The sequence below is a fragment of the Aedes albopictus genome, chromosome 3 (assembly GCF_035046485.1).
Source record: "Aedes albopictus strain Foshan chromosome 3, AalbF5, whole genome shotgun sequence".
Lineage (NCBI taxonomy): Eukaryota > Metazoa > Arthropoda > Insecta > Diptera > Culicidae > Aedes > Aedes albopictus.
In genome coordinates, this window is record NC_085138.1 from 204,690,873 (window position 1) to 204,712,451 (window position 21,579).

Sequence of the window (21,579 nt, forward strand, 5' to 3'; positions counted from 1 at the left end):
ATCTGATATTGTTTTCAAACAGTTTTCCAAACATGGGCGTTTTCAAGAGGTCATTTTTCTGCGTGATTTCCATGTGTTTGAGACTTTTCATCCAAATTCGTTAAGCCCAAAAAAATTGAGGAAAAATTGATTTATTCTAGAAATTGTGAGCAATTATGAGGCATCGCATATATGTACGTAACCAATCAATATTTTGAAACAAATTTGATTGATTGATTGATTGATTTATTATAGAGACTTTTAGCCACACAAATTTGAGATATCCTGTATGATAACCATCTCATTATTGTAGCCTTATCTTAAAAGGATGGATTCATTATCAATATTGCATCAAAAAATATTAAAAACAAAATAAAATCGCATTTTTTATGGGACATACTGTACTCTATTTGATTTAATGTTACATATTGTGGTTTTTAAATTCCTCTTCGACACCGAGGGACTTCGGAAAAAAGTAGAAATATGTAATTTCTACAAGAGTCGCCATAAAACACTGAAGTTTAAATCAAACAGAATTTCACATAGATTTTAAGGACAAACATCTTAAAATCCCGCTTCAACAGTGCATCAGCATTTCAAACGCACAAATCTCAAGAAGCAAGATTCATACAACAGTGCATTTCATTATTCTGTTCTTGCTCACTCGTAATAAGCTTAAAATAAGAAGATCAGATGCGCTGGTTTTGTTTACGAAGAGATTTGTGCCCTCGAAATCGTGAGTAGGTTCCAAAGTCCAAAGTGAGTAGGTGTGGCGGCCACTTTGGGATTCTAACAAGTCTGTCCTTAAATTGACAAATCTGTTTGAAACTAGGGTAAATGTACCAATAGTGGTGCTATTAGTAGCTCCTTGTAGAAAAATAATTGAATATAATTGATAATACCACAAAATGAAAAGTCTGAAAACGTTAATCGATAGTTTTTCCCTTAAATTTGATAGGAAAAATGTAAAAACCATTGTTTATTTCAGTTTTTGCTAATAAATCACTTGCACCAACTATAGGTACACGGTTCCTATTATGGAGGTAAAATTTAACATTGGTTCCTATAGTGGCGCATCCCATTGAATTCTTATGGGACTCACCACTATAGGAACACTACTACCACTATTAGGTGCAAAGGAGCAAAAATTTAAGGAAAATAATTGTTTAAAATAGGTTTTTTGGCAAATCCTGAACACAAAACTGAAATAATGTTATTAATTAGCTATGATGCATCTATTAAAAATATCATTTGCAAGCTTTTTGTTCGAAATAGTGCTAAATTGGCACTACCACCACTATTGGTACTACCTCCACTAAGGGAGCTTTTACCCTATAAGAATTCACATAATTTCAAAAGATTTTCAGTTTACACATTGAACTTTATTTTAGTTTCAATATGAACGATTTTCTACCCGTGGACAGGAGTGGATGGTTAAAACTGGCGTTCGATTTGAATAGGTCGTATTCGCATAGAAATCACAGCAAACATACGACCTTTTCAAATCAAATGCCAGAAAATGCGTGCGATAAATTTGAGCACCACTGTGATAGCTTCGACAACCATTGTTAAGGTTGCATAATAATAAAAGAATTCGACACAAAACAAACTGTAACCCTAGTGTGGAGATGTCTGTTTGCCAGAACGGAAGAAACTATCCTTCTAGATTACCGAATTTGTAAGTAGATTGTAAATGTATATGGCCGTTACAACTATTTATATGACTTTTTGTACTACCACTCTTTGGCTGGTCGATGGGGGGGATAAAAATAAAAAAGCATTTTTTTATATTAGAAACTCATCGGATTTGTTAAAGAATTTTTATCAAAGGCCGATATTTTGATAAATATTTTTTATTTGCCCCCTCAAAATGCGAAATCCAGTCAAAATGTTTTGAAGGGGGAGGGGGGGAGACATTTGAAATTCATTGAAATGACGTACTTTTTGGGCAAATATTGTCCTGAAAAAGATGTTAAACAGTTTTCCGTAATATAATCTGATAACATAAGCTTTTAAAGCATTGAAAAAGGCGTTTTTGCCATCGAAAATAAGCAATTGAAAAATCACTGTGATTTCATCTATTTCCCCCCAGAGAAAGCACATTTTCGGTGCACCCATACAGCTCATGCATTGCATCACACGCGATAAGTGAATACGTCAAATGAAAGCTTATTTATCGTAGAATCGACCAACCGAATAATATTCCGCATTATTTGTCATAAAATTATCAAATTTAGGTGATTCTTACTTGGAAAATGATATCTTAAGTTGAACCATTTGTAATCTAAATTTGAACTAGTAAACGGGGGTGAGCTTCTAGTGTTGGCCTGTAGATTGAGCTAGTGATTGCTTTGTTTACAAATATAGTTTCCAAATTCCTAAAGAATTTCGAACATTCTGAGTTGAGATTCCACTGCCTATTGAAAAATAGGTACATATGAGAATTAGCAGACTCATGTGATTTTTAATTGTTTAGGATGGAATTGGCTGTTTTGTGAGTTGCTCGAGCTGCTGCCGCCAGTAGTTCAAATAAAGATTAAAATTGGTTCAAATTATGATTACGACGGTTCAAATTAAGATTAAAATCATTGTTGATGAAAAATCGAATATTTCAATGAAATTCGATGCAAATACAAACTTTTTACCATTTAACAGAAAGCTTATATCCGTGGCTTTCAAGTACATACGATTTTGTCTTAGTAAATTATTTTCATGTGGGAGAAAAAATCACTGAATTATCAAAACAGTTTACATAATATAAAACGAAGTCTAAACAGATAAAAAAAAAATGAAAAACTGATACCGCTCAACAGCACAATTGTGCTGGTTCATTACGAAAAGGGAAATATGTAATAGGCAGTGCTGAAAATTTGATTTCGACATATCTAAATGCAACCATTCACAGCCCATTTTAGAAGCTCAACCTGAGAATATGGTATATGAAAAACTTGTGCGCCTAGTCCAGTTCTACAAGAAAGTCACGATAAAGCCGCTCTGTTTTCGAATATTTAAGGTAAATGTCACGGACTACCTTCGAAAAATGTCAAATGTCATGGTCTAGCCGAACAAGTTTTTCATATACCATTTTCTCGGGTTCAGCTTCTAAAATGAGCTGTAGGTGGTTGAACTTCGATATGTCGAAATGAAATTTTCAGCACTGATAATAGGTACTGATAAAAGATAAGAATTTCATTCCAATATTTATTTAATTACAAAATTAGGATGTATTGGTTTCTACCGGATTTGGCAATGATCATAATGTCTTCGAACAAAGTACTGGGGTCACCTTTCAATAAAATTCATCGCTCAAATCGCTCACTTTCATACCACGTAGTATCCTTTTCGTTTTAAATTGCTTAACGAAAGGTCACTCTATAATGAAAAATTGAAACATTAAAATAGTTACAATAGTCAATGTAGCAGTATCTCTAATGGTTAGCATTGTTTATCTAATACATATATGTAACTTTGATGCCGTAATTTTCGAACGGTCCACTCCCATGAGCTTAAAAAGCTTATTTAGTACACCTTCATCTCAGCACCAGCATCAGCAGCGTGATCATGATAGGGGACAACAGCTTCTCGACAAGTGATGCTAAGCTCAGTCTGTGTATTGCCACTGCTGGAGCTGCCACGTCCTGGGAAGAGCACACGAGGATCGATTGTAGTCGGAGAAGATAACGTTTGTGCAACTAATTAGCGAAAGTTACAAAGTAAGATTATCCTTTCAATATACTGCTGCGAATTTTGGTTTCGAATCATTTTTTCTAAATCATGAAATTTATAAAAGGACAATGTTTAAGAAGATTTAATTAATTTTCCATTCATCATTTTCAAATCGATTTTACGTCATTGATGAAGCAATATTGCAGGTTCACAGCTTGCTCTAAGGTTTTGTTGATTCGGTAAATAGGAATATTTTTGTTTATATAATGTGAAATAACCACGACGAGTGGCACTTCCAGCAGATAGACAAAAATCGGAGATGTGTCGTGCCGTGGTGCTTATGGCGTGAAGTCAAACAACCGCAGTTTCGTTGCGTCACTATCATCGAAGTCTCTTTTAAAGTCATCTTCGTCCGCAGAAACCGAAAGGTGGAAAATGTGTGTGCAGTCCAGCAACCTGCCTATGAATTTATGATAGGAAATCCAAATTTATTAAGCAAAATTGCAACAGCCCACTTTTTGGATATTGATTTTATTGCAGTCAATGATTGGTCCAGATATGTGATATGTGCAATGCTAAAACACACTTGAGAAAGTTGAATAATAACTCTTGAGCAAACATATAGAGTAAGATCCAGCTTCTTCGTAGATCATTGGTATGGGCACCTACAGGTTTGAGAGTGAAGATCAAAAACCAAGAACAGGTTCTGCCTGATTGAGCTGGAGCAGTAGTCTTTTTCTGTGTAAGTGGATGGATCCACTTACGAAAAAAAAAACATAAAGCTGTTGCGTGTGTGTATTTTTGTTATATTACACCGGAATTCGTCATTCTCTCGACCACGCCACGTGAAAACACTGATTGATTTACATTGTCTGCCGTGTGCAGCATAGTTGTCCCATATTAATAGGGATTCCCATAGAACATGGGACAACTATGCTGCACACGTCAGTTGGGTTTTGCAACAAATAAGACTCATTTAGAATTGTTCTAAGGGTCAGGATCATAATACAGCTAGACCAAATAAATCAAATTTCCGACACAAGTATCGGAAACAGGGTCGTAGCCAGAAATTTACTCTGGAACGGGTTTTTGACGATCAATGATCCTTTTATTATTATTTGATAATTACATTTCGTAAACAGCAATGAATAATGAGGGCATATACAATTAATTTCATTCGTATTGTTAAAATAGCGGCTAAGTCGATTTTTTTTCACCAGAAAGCGTTTTATACTGAGATTTATTCCACAAATTTGATTGTTTAACCCTATCGATCGAGTCAAACAAAATGTGTGAGCATGGGTTTCTTTTTGGACAAATATGAAACCCTGTGTACTAGGATCTTAACCCTTGAGCGATCGCGCTGTTGTATTTTGTACAACACGTTGAAAAAATCTCGCTTTTAGTACTCAGCATTAGGGTGATGCTGGTTGTGGTGACCAACCGCGCGAGTTATCGAAGGTTAACGATTGAGATTTTGATACTGTAGTAGTTTTACTTTTACTAGTAGTGTGCGGTAGTTCGGCAGCAACAAAGTTTCGCGCGCTCGCTTTGCTAGATTTTTGCGATTTTTTTTTTCCCTTCTCTCTGCGGGGCTCCGACGACGGGACGCCAAGCAGTCAGTAGTGTGCGGTAGTTCGGCAGCAGCAAAGTTTCGCGCGCTCGCTTTGCTAGATTTTTGCGATTTTCTTTCCCCTTCTCTCTGCGGGGCTCCGACGACGGAACGCCAAGCAGTCAGTAGTGTGCGGTAGTTCGGCAGCAGCAAATTTTCGCGAGCTCGCTTTGCTAGATTTTTGCGATTTTCTTTCCCCTTCTCTCTGCGGGGCTCCGACGACGGAACGCCAAGCAGTCAGTAGTGTGCGGTAGTTCGGCAGCAGCAAAGTTTCGCGCGCTCGCTTTGCTAGATTTTTGCGATTTTTTTCCTCTTCTCTCTGCGGGGCTCCGACGACGGAACGCCAAGCAGTCAGTAGTGTGCGGTAGTTCGGCAGCAGCAAAGTTTCGCGCGCTCGCTTTGCTAGATTTTTGCGATTTTTTTTCCTCTTCCCTCTGCGGGGCTCCGACGACGGGACGCCAAGCAGTCAGTAGTGTGCGGTAGTTCGGCAGCAGCAAAGTTTCGCGCGCTCGCTTTGCTAGATTTTTGCGATTTTCTTTCCCCTTCTCTCTGCGGGGCTCCGACGACGGAACGCCAAGCAGTCAGTAGTGTGCGGTAGTTCGGCAGCAGCAAAGTTTCGCGCGCTCGCTTTGCTAGATTTTTGCGATTTTTTTTCCTCTTCCCTCTGCGGGGCTCCGACGACGGGACGCCAAGCAGTCAGTAGTGTGCGGTAGTTCGGCAGCTGCAAAGTTTCGCGCGCTCGTTTTGCTAGATTTTTGCGATTTTTTTCCTCTTCTCTCTGCGGGGCTCCGACGACGGGACGAGTGTGCGCGCGCCGTGGTTCGAGTCGGTTCCGAATTTTTCGCTTCCCTTCGGCGCTAGTTTCGAATACACTTTTAGTTGATAATAAATATTTTCTTTCATTTTTTGCATTTACACAAAAGAGTGAAAAATGTTACTTCGGGTTCGCCGGTCGAGAAAAAATCCGGGCGACGACAAGTGAGTCGCGTTCAGTGTATTTCTGTGTGGAATAGACTAAAGGTTTCTGCTCCCTAGTGGAGTGGAGACGCGCGATAGAATTTTCTTTTTGGCTAGTTCTTGCGTCGAAAAGTGGTCGGTTGTTAACGGCGGTTTGTGTATATTGATCCATTGTCAAATCATATCACCAACCATAGGTGACTCCCGGACTGACAATGTACCTTACCCTACTAACAAAAAATTCCTTCCTGAGACAAACGTGGAGATGCAGCGATTCGCGGTCTTTTTAACAACGTTTGTCTTACTAACATTCCCTTCCATCCTCGATGACCGTAAGGACGTGGCCGGCGCCGTTATTGACCTTATTAAAGTTGAGAGCTCTCGACCTGTGTACATTGAGAATAGTAAGCTAGTCCCAAGCCCTATTAATTGGTTCCTTGTGCAATTTCGATTGCTCTGGTCAATCACGGAGTAGCAACTACGAATTGTGCGGTCATCTATGCTCATGCTCATGCTCATGCTCATGTAGTAGTTTTACTTTTACTTTAAGAATTTTAATGGACCCCATAATAGTTTGCATTAAAAATTCATTTCTTTGTCTATTAAATTTCCGCATATTTTGCTCTATGAGATATTAATTTCTATTTACAATGGCCACAAATATCATCATTCTCAATGCCCAGCCGACAGACACCGGATTGGTCAGCTAACAAAAATCCGGAGTCACTCTTTTCATAAGGTTTTCACTGAGTATCGCGGACTGACTCAATATGCTCTCTCTGCGGGAGCCAAACATTGGGAGCCAAACATTGAAGATAGAGGTTATGTTAAACCTTGTTGTACCTGTGTGCTTGATTGAAGAGTATTGTTATCTAGGTGCTGCGGATATAATCAAAACTGTAGTCACGATATCTCCATTTGCCGCTGTCAATCCGTTGGAAAGCGAGGAGAAGGATAAACATTGTTTTGAACCCTTTTCAGCTAATTTTGTAATAACTATCCATCAAAATTTCCATCGCGAATGGAAAATAATAATCTTTGCACACGAAAACAAAACTGGAATAATGGTGGATTGATCATGTTTACCATTTCCGAACAGCGTCGCGACGGCATGTTTGACAACTGCGCTGAGAGAGGTGTTTGCAAGAAAATTGAACGCTCGTGCGTGTTTACAAGCTGTGTGCCGGGAGTGTGTTGGTGTGTGTTAGCTAGCTTGAAAAATAAAACCGTTTCTATTCGCAGCACCTAGGGTTTTCATACCTTTCACTTGAAGTCGAAGTGATCGTAAGCTTCCGAAAAATAAGCATAAGAGATACACGTTGAAAGAGCAAAGAAATAAACCATAAAAAATCAAGTTATTCAAAAGTGGTTTACTGTAAACTTTTTATAAAAAAAATCAGGAAGTATTTCTTATATGATTCAAACATTTTTCACCAATCTGATATAAGATTTTATTTCATTTAAGCATTATTTTCTAAAAAGTAAGTGACGTAAACGTAAGGAAACACCTAACAGCCCATTAATTATCAAAAATTTATGTAATAAATTCGTTGAATTGCATTTATTGAATAAAAACTACCGTAACTATTATTTCAGGATCAACAATGAAGGAATCTGATATTCAAAATTTCTATAAGAACAAAAATGTGTTCATTACTGGCGGAACCGGTTTCCTGGGGATCGCTATCGTGGAAAAAATTCTGCGGTCATGTCCTGAGGTAAGTTGCTTTTTTATTGATCAAATTGCATTCTCATTCTTAGTTTTTCTGTGGTAAGATGCAATGCAGTTATCCCAACTTGCGTATAACACCGTCTTAATCTATGTATTCATTTTCAAACAGGTTGGTGGAATTTACTTATTGATGAGACCCAAGAAGGGAAAGCAGATAGAAGAACGACTTAAAGAATTGACCGATAATGCGGTATGCAAGCCTTCGCTATGAATACACATAAATTTTATTAATCTTTAGCACCTTTTTGTCATAAGGTTTTTGAAACGCTACTTCAACAATCGTCACCTGATATATTCCGTAAGCTGCACGCCGTCGCTGGCGACGTTGGGGAGGAGAACCTGGGACTGTCTCCAGAAAATCGTGCTTCTTTGGCACAGACGATCGATGTGGTGATCCATTCAGCGGCTACCTTGGATTTCCAAGCTACCCTCAGACCTACTGTACAGATCAATTTGCTGGGAACGCGACGAGTAATGCAACTGTGCCGTGAAATGCAACATCTGAAGGTTGGTCTAGTATACTTGTCATTCTTCTTTTTTAGGCTACACTACACATGATCGCATAATTCTCCCATATGAATAGGAAACCCAGTAATTATGGGACTGATATGCGATCATAGGCAGAGCATGTCTTATAAACTTTCTTGAGCACCGTAATCTGGGGAGTGGGGGTACCGTGGAGGGCCCATATTCTGCGCACTTAATACTTTTTCTATTACAATCTGCAGTAATAAATTCCAAATCGAACCGATTTGGCTGAATTTTTGATCGCACATAGTTATCAGCTTTGCAAATAAGGGAAAACTAAAGTTCTTATACAAAACACTTAATTTATATGTAAAATCATGAAAACTCTAAAGTGTGTCTTTGTTCTTAATTCTGCGTACTATTTTTTGGAATGTTCCTTATTCTGCGCACTAATGTTCTTAATTCTGCGCACATGGGAAAAATTCTAAAAAGATAACATATTGTAATGAGAACATAATTCATAGATAAAATTCAATTGAATTCTTCATTTTCAACTTTTATACGACATTACGACCATATTGGAAAATTGAATGTCCCCAACATTGATACTACCGTGGGGTGCCCTAATTTCGCGCGCGTCCAAATTTCGCTCACTGATAATATTTAGAGATCATAATCAAAAAACTAGCTGTGTAATTGTCCAAATTACACTTTTGCTATGCTGTCTAAAGTGAAATTAGGACAATTCAACAATTACTTCTATGATGATGATCTCTAAAATTTACCAGTGAGCGAAATTTGGACCCGCGCGAAATTAGGGCACCCTACGGTACCTACTTTGATTACTAAGCTAAAGGAATTGCAACCATGATACACAAAAGGATTTTGTAGAATTCTCGAATACTACTATGTAACGGGTGGTCACTAAATAACGGGAATGCTTTGAATGTGCTCTTAAAAATATATGATCTTTAAAAATGGCAATCTGAATTTAACTATCATAAAGGTTTAACAATGTACGTCCATGGAAAATATAAAATTTAAGAAAGTTGAACGTAGTAATTTGTACAGTATTTTTTTGCAGTGATGTTGGAGCAACTGCTTTGTACGACTTTTCAGAGTTTACTTTCACGCATTTTCTGCGTCTGTGAAATCGTTGGTTAAAATAAATGGTTTCTCAGCTACCTTTAGCATCTACACACTCAAACAGTAATAAGAAAAAATGGGGATACTGACTTGTTTTTTTTTTGCTTTGGCTGTAGCCTTTTCCCGTAAATGACATTTATAGAAATTTCCAAAAAATGTTATTTTTCTGTATCACCAAAACGTGTCGATGTAATTTGTACACTGCGGTTCATTGTTGAACTTTTTTTGTGCTATTTTTTTTTATAACGAACCATTTACATGTTGTTCAATGTGTAAATGTGATTTGATGTAAATATTTGTTATTTAACAAGGCATTCTATTGATTTATCCAGCCCATGTCACAAAAGAAGATTTTATTATGTGAAATGATATCACGCTTATTGGTTTTGCTAGTTTTCCTCTATTTCCTTCAGGATCTGTTTCTTGGGATGCCGAAATGTGGAATTCATTCAAAACCGGGCGGGTTCTAGTTTTATAATGGTTTACTATTAACTTTTTTTAAGGTTGTTTTGAGCAATCAGTAGAGCCGTCCAAGGCGTTTTGGTAGTGCTTCCTGTTTCAATGTCGTTTTCTGCAGAACAGAATAAGTTGACACAAAATAAAAAATACGCTGACTTTGTGGATAGATAGACGATGGTTTTGTCTAAAAAATGTTTACTCTATGGACGCTTCTATTGTTTTTAATCAGCTGCTAAAAGCATTCCCGTTATTTAGTGGCCACCCGTTAAAGCTTTTTAGTTATCCGCATATGTACATACATATTAGTAAAAATTACTTTCATTTCTAAAGGCAATATAAACTTTTTCGCCATGACAAGGTGGCACAACCTGTTTTTGCAAACTGAGACTTCTTTCTTGTCCAACTCCAGGGTTTCCCCTGTTTAAGAAAATTTCATGTAAACTCACATCACATGTCGCATTTGACGAATGCTTGCATGAATACATAAAATTTCTCCCGAGGCTGATAGCAAATGTTTAAAACAAGTGGTTAGCCCAGTCAAACTATCAGATCAAAAATGCAAGAATCGTAAATTAGCCTTTTAAGTTTATAAACTAACTAGTTGAAACGTTATTATACATTCACCGGATTGCTAGAAACATATAATATCCTAGTTATAACTATGGTGGCATTTATATGATGTTTGATTATAAATTTTATGTTCAAAACTTAGTGTTGAAATGTCTGCTCAGAATTAAGACCACCATTTAATACCGGTTCCTTTATCTGCGCCCCTAAGAAGAACAAGAAGATTAAGAAAAGAAGAAGAAAACTCAATTGTTGTTTGTCGATTCTGATTCCTCGAAGACAGCAGTACAGGATGCGCATGGAAAAGCAGACATTCTCTTCATTTTTTATGTCGCAAAATGCTTGAGCTCATGATACAATTTTTAGCAACTTCGCAAACGGACACAGATTTCAGGCAATTTCCAGCATTTGCATCACCATTTTATTTTTTTACAAAATAATGGTCGTTAGCCTGATTTTTTTTCACAAACTTTCTTTTACTGTTGCAACAATATTCAAAAAAATATTTGAAGCTAATATTGAACGAGCGTCTATGATTTTGTGGTGTATTCGAGTAAGTGCTCCGAATTAGGGACTGCGCAGAATTAGGGCCAGTCACGGTAGATGATTATGAAAATCGAACAATATTTCGAAAAGTTGGTTTTTGACCAAAAAATTGTAATATGCGATGGTCCTTCCAACGCATGGAATGTAATTTTGGGGGGTAACTAGGTATATTTTGAAGATGCTTTAGCATGTATAACTTTTTGCAAAAAAGATTTGGAAATCATATTTTACACATACATAGTGGAGCAAAAGTTCGAATTGTGGGGCAAGAGTTCCAGTCATGTGGCAGCTTTAGGTAAAACCTAAAATTCTGCAAAATACACATATTATATCTAAAAGTGATGGAATTAGTGAGGAAATTCGATCTAAGTTGAAAAAAATGTTGCTTTATCTGAATTTGGCGGAAAACTACTAATTTTAGGTGTAGCCGGGGTGGCCAATGAATAACAGATTTTGATTTTCCGGTTTTCTTCCATTTTTCCCCCCGGTTTTAATATTTTTGCTTGTATTGTATTCCCTATCAGTTTAGGAGCTGTTCGTGATGGAAACTTTAATGACTTTGAATATCTATACTCTTCTCACACGAAGAATGGTCAATGGCAAAGAAACCAAATTAAAATTGTGGAAGTGTTTTTACAGTTACACAAATTTACAGTGTTTACAGAACCTATTTTTTAGAAATACTAAAAATACCAATACTTGGGAACGATGTTACGATTTGACATCGTTTGAATTTCTAGAGGATTTCCTAAATGAATTACTGAAGAACCCCTAAAAGGAACTTTTGAACAAACAGCAGTAAGAAATCCTGAAGAAATTTTTGTTCTGAAGGGAATCCAGTAGAAGCTCTAGGAGGAATCCAAGAACAAAAGCAGCAAATACTCCTGCAGAAGATAAAAAAAACTTTTTTACCCTTTCCTTCCCATGGCACAGGTGATCCACTGCTTGGCACTGATCATACAAAATCTACATAAGTTAGATCGTTTCCGCTTTTTCTTCACATACATTAATATGTTTCATTAATAGCTCATGAAGAAAAATACTTTGGCATAATTGCCAAGTTTGGTCAAAGTTCGTTTGCTAGTTTTTGTTCTAGAGCCAAAAAATCTAACGAAAGTCGGTATTTTTTTCCATTTTAATTCAAACTATTTTTGAATATAGGTAATTCTCGCTGAGACCGGCCCACTATTTACACCTTGTCTTCAAAAATGTTCAAGGTGGCGATTTTCTGAAAATTCTCGCTAAAAAAGTAAGGAAAATGCATTTGGTGACTCAATTTGGGCCCATATAGCCGAGGCGGTAAACGCACGGGTATTCAGCATGACCATGCTGAGGGTGACGGGTTCGATTCCCGGTCGGTCCAGGATCTTTTCGTAAAGGAAATTTCCTTGACTTCCTTGGGCATAGAGTATCTTCGTGCCTGCCACACGATATACACATGCAAAATGGTCATTGGCAGAGGAAGCTCTCAGTTAATAACTGTGGAAGTGCTCATAGAACACTAAGCTGAGAAGCAGGCTTTGTCCCATTGAGGACGTTACGCCAAGAAGAGGAGGAGAGGACTCAATTTGATGGACCCCCGTTAGTTGGAGCTACAACAATTTTTAAAGACCCCTCGATTTTGATCTAAACAGCAAAACGAATTGTTGTTGAAAAGAGGAAAGATAGAACTACTATTTACAATTATAAAAAGTTGGGTCGGCCATATTGATTTTGGCCGCCATCTTGGATTTTTATACCAAAATATTTTTTTCAACATGATGGCAACCACCGATTTTTGCAATTTTTGCATCAATTGAAAACTGAGACATTTATACATAACATCAAAAAATTAGAGATGACTTTTTCTTCTTTTAAAAGTTATCTGCAGTTTTATAAACCATGCCACTTTTGCGCACTGGGCCAGGTGCCGGCCGTTTACATAAATGCAGCGTTATTTCGCAGTGTTTACGAACACGAATTTAAAATCTGAACCTACTAATGGAAAGCTGAAGGTTTAAGCTTTTTAAAACACTAAAAAAGTTATAAAAGCAATGCCCGCAACATTGAGAAACAGTCAAAAACGGGAACGAACCTCCGATTTACCCAAATTTGGAGCAGGTGTCTTTGTGTATACATGCAGTCACAGCTTTCAATTCATGCAAAAAATTTGAAAATGTGTTGGTGGTTGCCATCATGCAGAAAAACATGTTTTGGTATAAAAATCCAAGATGGCGGCCAAAATCAATATGGCCGACACAACTTTTTATAATTGTAAATAGTAGCTCACTCTATCTTTCCTCTTTTCAACAACAATTCGTTTTGATGTGGTTTTTTCGAGCCACCATTTGACCAAAATCGAGGGGTCTTCAAAAATTGTTGTAGCTCTCCCGTTCCAAACGAGCAGGCAGTGATAGGGTGCGACTCAAAACTCTTTGCGTGCCGCACACGCTGCTACGAGACAGCACAACAAACCAGAAGGAGACGAGTACGTGCAGTGCAATCGGTTGTGTGTTGCTCGCTTACTTTGCCGCGCGCTGGAGATCTCCTGTCGCTTTGTCGTATGCACTCTCTCGGTGCTTGTCTTCGTGCTTTGGAATTTGCTTGATACTACGCATGATTGGTAAAATTTCGAATCAAACGATCCATCACTTATCAACCCTTGGCAAGCTCAACAATTTTGCCGAAAACACAAACTCTTTAATTAATTTATTAGGTGATTTTTTTCTGTTTGGTGATAAGCACAGTCCCAAGCACCGTGCATTACTCCCTGCGCCGTAGAGCTAGTGCTACGGGTTGTCTCTCGTACAATTACAAAAGCTCTCACTCATACGTCTCTTGTCTCTCGGCAAAACGGGAGACAAGCACTTGAGATTGTGTGAAGCACACGCTTTTTTCGCACCGCACGGTGCATGCCGTCAATCCCTGCGAGCAGGGGACCTGTCAAAATTGGAACATGACGCCACTCTCCCTTCCAGTCACTCTACCTATTATATGTATATTATTCCCCATCATAATCATGTTAGAGGAAGACTTATGGACGCCGCGTAAATGCTGATAAATTTCATTAAGTGTAACAGTAGGGCGCTCCCGACATAGTTTAAACGTGTAATGAAAGCTTTGTAAAAACAAAAAAGAAATTAAAGACGAAAAAGGTAAATTTAGATGTATGCCTCTTCAATGTAGCCATCTTTCCAATGGATCACTGGTGATCCACCCCAGAATTATTTTTTATCAGTTCCATCGATATATTGAAGCGAAATTATGCATCTTTTGTTCTAATGATCTGTTTGGAAATCCTTTTTTCTATTTTTAAATCTCAAAAAACATTGCGGGAAAAAATGGGTTAAGTAGCATTTTTGATCAATAACGGCGCCGGCCAGGTCTAGAAATCCCTACATAGAGATGAGCGGAAGTTACGTCAATTCAGCAACGCTGTTTGTTTTGTTTACAACAGCTGCCAACACTTGCTACAAAGCTAGATGTTCAAACTTTGTGCGTGACTTCGTTGTGGTTCAAGTTGTTTTGTTTACATTTTCTAATTATGGTAGATTTTGTTTCCAAAATCTTGTTGAAATAGCGGAGCAATCGAAGAAATCTGAAATTCATTGCAAAAGTGTTACGCTAATCATATCGGCAGAAGTGAAGCAAGAAGCAGCAATGGAAGTTTTTTCGACAAGTTCAGCAACAAAAATGTCGTCATAAGCATGAGCTTTTGAAAACAGAATTAATAAATTTTTATCTTTTTACTAAACATACATATGCCGCCAATATCTCGATATTAAAAATAAATAATTTTTATTTATTTAGTTCCGATTGCAATACCGTTCGAACGACGCCTTCCTACGAAAGATAAGCATATTCATTTGGCTCACACTTTGACAGTTCTCTCTGCACGATTGGCTCACAATGGCCGCCTCCGCAGATCTCTATAATGTAGGATTACTAGCCAGGTCCTTACAATCAGTTGAGAAGGACAAGAGAAGCGGCACAGTTCGCTTGGTTGCATAACTTGTAGGCGTTGGACGATAGATTGACACTGTGCTGTTGAAGCTGGAAGGAATGGGAACGCTTTTCAATCAATTTATGGTTCTAGCAATTGCTATGAACATATGAATATACATGAGTTTTTTTTATGTAGATAAGCGAAAAATCCCTGGACCGACCGGGTATCAGCCCCGTCACTGTCTTGCTGAATACCCGCGCCACAGAGAAACAGACCCCAAGTAACAATTTCAATTCCTTTTAGATTTGATTATTTTTATGGGAGCTTTATCACAGCATGACCAATTCATGGAACATTTATAGCTGTTTTTATCAAGAGAAATCAATCTTCGTTCGTTTGCGGTTTTTAAGTTGTCTTCAAGTTAATTTTGAAATTCGCGCATAAAACAACTGAATTTACAAGAGCATTAAATCTTATAATAAGTTTTAAGGCGTATTTGAAGTTATTTTCAACACATAACATCAACATATTTTATTAAAAGTTTATGCTTCGTTTATTCAAGTGCATTTCATCTGGCCAATCCTCCTTTAAAAACTTCTTGAAGCCTTCTATTCTTAAGCTAGAGCCATTACTCTGGAACAAGAACTATGCGAAATAATGATAAGACAACGAACTATTTTTCAATCCAAATAATGAATGTTACATATTTGTTGAAAAACCGCGTTCTCATGCAAATATAAACACATAAACATGTTTGCTCACTGATAATTTAGCCATTCTTGTGCTAAAAAGTAATCATGTCAACGAAATAATGATTTTTCGGCCAATCAAAAATGCGAGTAGCTGGCTGCTGTCGTTCTGCCTTCAATCAGTTTCTCACACAGGCCATTAGCTATGCGAATCGAAAATGAAATGGGTACTTACTGTGACTTTGCCCAAGCTCATGCCAAATAGTGTAATTGTAGTAAGTTGCACTTCATTATTAATAGCAAAAATACAGGGAAACAAAATAGAATTGGCACATCTTGACGCGAAACACCGCGAAATGTACAGAGACAACTTTCTAGCATCGAAAACGTAAACAAACAATTGTCAAAGACTGTTACTCTTGTATAAAACGAATAAGTTTCATTTAAGACGAACAAATCTGCCTTAAGATCATAACTAATAAAAACAATCTTCAATAAAGGCTGTAGCGTTCATGCAAGGTGACTTGGTTCCATCATTGTTTTGAGGGGGTTTGGATTAAAGGTAATAACAATTGATGGCGGCTGCATGAGTTTTGTTCGCTTGGAACGGCAGCCATGCTTAGAAAGAATTGAAAAAGTGGCGTAGCCTTTTGTTTTTAAAGGAAATTTATGTCTTCGTATATTAATGATTGATATTATTTTTAAGGCGCTTTGTAATTTTCGTATGTTTTGGGTGGCATATCAACGAAAAAGTGGGTATGGCACGGAAAATTTCGATTCCCTGTCATCAATGATCTGTCTGAAAATTTGAATGTTTTAGCCATTTCAATTTGATGAAAATTAATTCGCAGTTCAATTAATATTTCATCCATGAAACAAAACTTGTTTGTATCTGCATAATGCTTAGGTAAAAGATTTCATTTATTATGCACTGTTGACACTTTTGTTAAAGACAGCTAAAAGATCAAAATGTCTCAAGATATTCTTGTTAAAGTTTCATGGAGTTCTTATAATCAATCATCAGCGCATGTACATATATACAACTAGTTTCAAAGCAGTCTTCAAAAGCAGCTTTGAAGATCTCCTGAAGAGTGGGCCAGATTAGTCTTATGGATGTTTTATACCTATTTTATCTCAGATTTGCAGAATAAAGAGCTTTATTGCTCAGTTTTATGGTTCTATCTTAGCAATTACTTCAGGATTGCCACAAAAGTATAATTGTTACTTGGGACGTAACACTTAGAACAAACTTCATTAAAAAAACATCGTCACGAAAACAAAATCGCCCAATGCTAAATGTACTGTGCTTGGCCGGGCCACCACTAGATGGCGGTACTGAGCAAACGTCAAACAGGAGCAAAAACAATCCCAGCGCCGCGAGTGGCCAATCAACCTACTACTAAATAAGTATTTGAATTACCCGTTAAAAAGGTGATCGATGGGAAGGGATGAGAGTGTGACGTCTGTTTCTCTGTGCCCGCGCCTTCACCGCTACGGCTATATTAATCATTCGGCAATAACTAAAAAAAATAACTCGTTTCAGTGTATGGTGCACGTGTCCAGCGCTTATGTCAACTCGTACCTCAAGGAAGCGGATGAGAAACTATATCCAGCGCATGAAGAAGCCGAAAAAATAATTGATTTGGTCAACTCATTGGGTGATGACGCTCTGGAGCAGTTAACTGACAAGTAAACATCATCCATGGCATTTCAACCATTTAATTTTATTTTAAAAGTTATTCTAATCAATTCAATCAACACTAATTTAATTGTTTTTGGATAGATTATTGAAGGACCATCCGAACACGTACACGTTTACAAAGCATCTAGCTGAACATGAAGTTAACAAATGTGCTGCCATTTTCCCATGTGGGATTGTGCGACCCAGTATGAGTAAGTGCACATATGAGGAGTTTGTTTGCATACGCAGTAATAACATTACTATATCTATACCACTTTTATGCAAACATTTTCAGTTACCGGAGCATGGAAGGAACCAGTCCCCGGTTGGACAATTTCCAAGAACGGACCTCAAGGATTTCTTATGGGAGCTGCCAAGGGAGTCATTCGGCGGCTGCCCGTCGGAACCGAACTCATTTACGATTACATCCCAGTTGACACAGTTGTCAATCAAATACTCGTCACTGCATTCCACATCCAACGAAACGGGTAAGTGAAAGTACAGCGGCCGTTCGCTCGTGGCAAAATGTTTACTTTGCAACGAGCGAATGCCATTCGCTAATTGCAACGTCACTTTGACACTAAAGTGCATCGAAATGCACTGACAGCATAACACACAGCATGAATTTGACACTTGATTGCTTTTTAATTGCAATAACTTGTCAAATTTTGTTATTAGCGGACTTGCAACTAAAAAGCGTTGCAACGAGCGGGTTTGTAACGAGCGAACGGCCGCTGTACTAGTATCAATGTCAATATTTGAACGGTAGATGCAAACTTTAGATAGACTGTAAAATATAGACGTACGTAAGGCACCTTATACGGCTGCAGCAACATAAATTGGTTTGATCAACCTAGAATGGAGTCAATGTACACGCTTCAGTGAGACCGAGTATGTTTGAAATTCGATATTTTGCTTCTGGATGATACGCTGACGAAGAGAAAGATTCAGAGAGCCACCACGCTACTGAACCATTGTTTCTCAATCTCAGTAATAAATTTGATTGTACATGCCACTTGCTTCTGAAGCATGTTATCCAATGAAGGCATATAGCTAGCTCTGGGTTGAAAAGCGCTTGTCAAAGAAAAACAAATTTTGCTTTGTTTGGGAAAAAAACGCTTCATTTTTCAAGCACTGGAGCGCTACACTGAAATAAATTTTGAAACTACCGATTCCATAGTAAAATTAATAACCGTACCAATGATTCTCAACCGACAACAAAATCGAAGTGCACTGAAATATGATTGAAGTTACAATGCATTGCAGTAAATTTTACAAAAAGCATAGTCACCAACGAAGAATTTTCATTTTTTCCTGGACTCGCATCTTACAACACAATATTGTTAAAATACAATGCCCACCTGTTAAAGTAAAATTATTTTTTGTAATATTAACAAAAGGACCCGAGTCAGGTAGAATATTACTTCTCCATGGCGCCTATTGACCAAAATTTCTACTTCAGACTCTAGTTTAATTTAAAAACACTTCACTAATACTTTACTTTTGCAAAAGAAAATAAAAAATGAATAAATCTTTTAAAGAAAAACTAGAAACGACGAGCAAATTCCTTTTAATTCTACTACTGTGCTTATCTTCGGACAGATAGGCCTATTTCGTCTGTGACTTACAGACTTCTTCAGTGTCAAGTGCTCGACTCCAGTCGAAGTCGGGAAAGTTGTATGAGCTGGCACGTCGGTTTGTCGGTGATATAGTTGCCACTGCCCGTTTAGTCCAAAAACGATTTTTTGAAGTGGCAATATAGTTGCCACTGCCCGTTTAGGCCACCAGCGCTAGTGGCAATATTATTGCCACTGCCCGTTTAGGGTACTTTTTTTCTTTTGACTTCGACAAAAAGCCGGAGAAGAGATTTTAGAGTGGATTAGGGCTTAACCCATTATATAAACTGTGTAGTTCAGCTCATATCAACCTATTTGATTATATCTTAAAATATTTACCAAATTCTTAGTTTTACAACAAGTTAGAGCTAACTTTTTCCACGTGGTCAAATTTAGCCATTTTTGAGACTACAAATGGATTCCAAATTGTTGTTTAAGCTTTGCTTAGTACCAAAAACATACCAGGCGTTTGTAATCTCAATTTTGCGTACACCAAAAAAGAAGTTTGAAATAAATAGTTATAAAACAGAAAAAATAAAAAGTGGCAATATAGTTGCCACTGCCTTATAAAGGGTTAATGTTTTAAAATTAAAGCTAAGTTTGTCGAAGCCATTGAACTATTATTATGCTACATCTCAAAGTCGGTATTTTGAACAAAAATCAGGCATTGGTCCAGTTAATTATGACTCAACGACAAATTTAGTAAATCACACATGTTTTTTATTTGTTTGTTTATATTCATAGCTTCAAAGAATTGTCGATTTACCACTGTACTTCAAGCACCTGTAACCCCTTCAGATGGGACAGTGTAAAGGAGCAGGTGAATGACTACCTGCATAAGTATCCCTTAAAATCAGCCGTTTGGTAAGTAAATTAAATTACTGAGGATTATTAAAATATTCTAATTCTATGACTTCTAGGTACCCGCACCTGAAATTCCTACCAAGTTTGTGGTTGTACAAACTGTCGGCAATTATCGTTCATTTTATGCCTGCCTATTGTCTGGATTTCATTACGAAAGTTTTTGGTGGACGTCCGATGTAAGATTGCACTGTCGATATGTCGGTAAGATTTGTTTCCAATAATGTACGTTTCCTTCCCAACAGATTGGTGCGATTACATACAAACGTTTGGGAATCCTTGAACCGACTGGAAAAGTTTATTTTCAGTGAATGGAGATTCAATAATCCTAAAACACTCGATGTTAGTCGACAACTTAGCCCGATGGATCGAGAGATGTTCAACATTGATATTTCTGAATTGAAATGGCCGGAATACTTTGTTGGACTGGCACAAGGTGTCAGGCGGTATTTGAACAACGAGCATCCAAAAACATTGGCTGCTGCTCGGAAGAAGGACACAGTGTAAGTACATTGCCTTGGTTAGGAGAGAAGTATTAAACATTATAATGTTAAAAAAACTTATTCTTTTGTTACAGGTTGTTCTTTGTTCATATCGCATTCCAAGTGCTGTTTCTAGCATTGTTTTGGGCACTGACAGCTAAACTCACTGGAATGTCTTTAATTGGCTGCATATTTGTAATCCCAGTGATGTATTTCCTGCTGAGCCTTCTCTAGAGAAACTTTGTTTTAAGGAACGAAAATGTGTTTTTGAGGTTGAGGTTGTTTGTTGGTTACTAACCAGAAAGCATTTTGGTCAATCAAACTATTGTGTGGTAAATGGAAATAATTATTTTTCATTGTGATGACAGTCATTTGAATTGAATCTCAATTGGGTTTTTAAATTAAGAAAAATGTATTGATTTTTTGATTTTATACGAAAGAGCACCTTTTTCTGAACCACCATGATTTTTTTCAGATTTTTAGAACTTCATTTTGGTACCTTAAATCGATTTCGAAGAGATTTTTCAAAATCACCTTTTGACAGCTGGCCAACTGCTTGACAGCTCCGCCCAGTACAAAATGCGATGAGGGGTGAATCGACAAATCGCTCCCATACAAACTTCAAACTGATTTTTAAATAGGTTCCCGGGCACCAAAATTCATGAAAATTTGGATTTCGGCTCAGTTTTGCATGCAGATTCTGAATATGGAATTATCTCAACACCGCTAAAGAAGCCAATTTTAAAATTTGGTACGCAGTTTTAGCTCGTAAACGAGCAGGTCAATGACTGCTATCGCTTCTTATTAAGGTATAGGGTGTCCCAGAAAGTATGGGCACAAATTGGCAGCTCTGCCATTTGGGAATGGATGCATAAACAAACTTTATTTTCACACATATCCTGCCTTAATATGTCAACATCAAATGCCAATCATTTAAATTTGCATTTCACACTTCGTTTGAATGCGGTAGAACATTTCCTGAAAGACCTTTTAAAGCTTCTGTAAAATTGCTATATTTTTCAATAACATCGCTTAACAAATTGTTTTCCACGCATGAAATTGAGCTCGAAAAAAATTTCAAAAAATATATCCGTGTATTTCTGCATGCGTATCTATTATACAACCCTAAGTTTAAATTGAAAACATATACTTTTGAACCTGAAAAATGAATTGAAACACCAAAATCGATATAT

General features: G+C 37.3%; 1 protein-coding gene and 1 long non-coding RNA gene across 2 annotated transcripts; both read left to right on the forward strand.

The window, feature by feature from the left end:
* Positions 1–3,543: 3,543 nt before the first annotated feature.
* Positions 3,544–20,732, forward strand: LOC109432843 (putative fatty acyl-CoA reductase CG8306). Its single transcript, XM_029863397.2, has 11 exons — positions 3,544–3,692; positions 7,811–7,932; positions 8,056–8,136; positions 8,202–8,453; positions 17,290–17,435; positions 17,530–17,639; positions 17,723–17,915; positions 19,788–19,907; positions 19,964–20,083; positions 20,150–20,407; positions 20,482–20,732. Exons 2-11 carry the CDS (start codon positions 7,819–7,821, stop codon positions 20,618–20,620), a joined length of 1,533 nt encoding a protein of 510 aa, XP_029719257.1. The 5' UTR covers positions 3,544–3,692; positions 7,811–7,818; the 3' UTR covers positions 20,621–20,732.
* On the forward strand, positions 8,466–15,247 carry LOC134291210 (uncharacterized). The gene is made up of 2 exons (XR_009998975.1): positions 8,466–14,494; positions 15,065–15,247. It is a non-coding gene; the product is annotated as an uncharacterized LOC134291210 (long non-coding RNA).
* Positions 20,733–21,579: the final 847 nt, after the last annotated feature.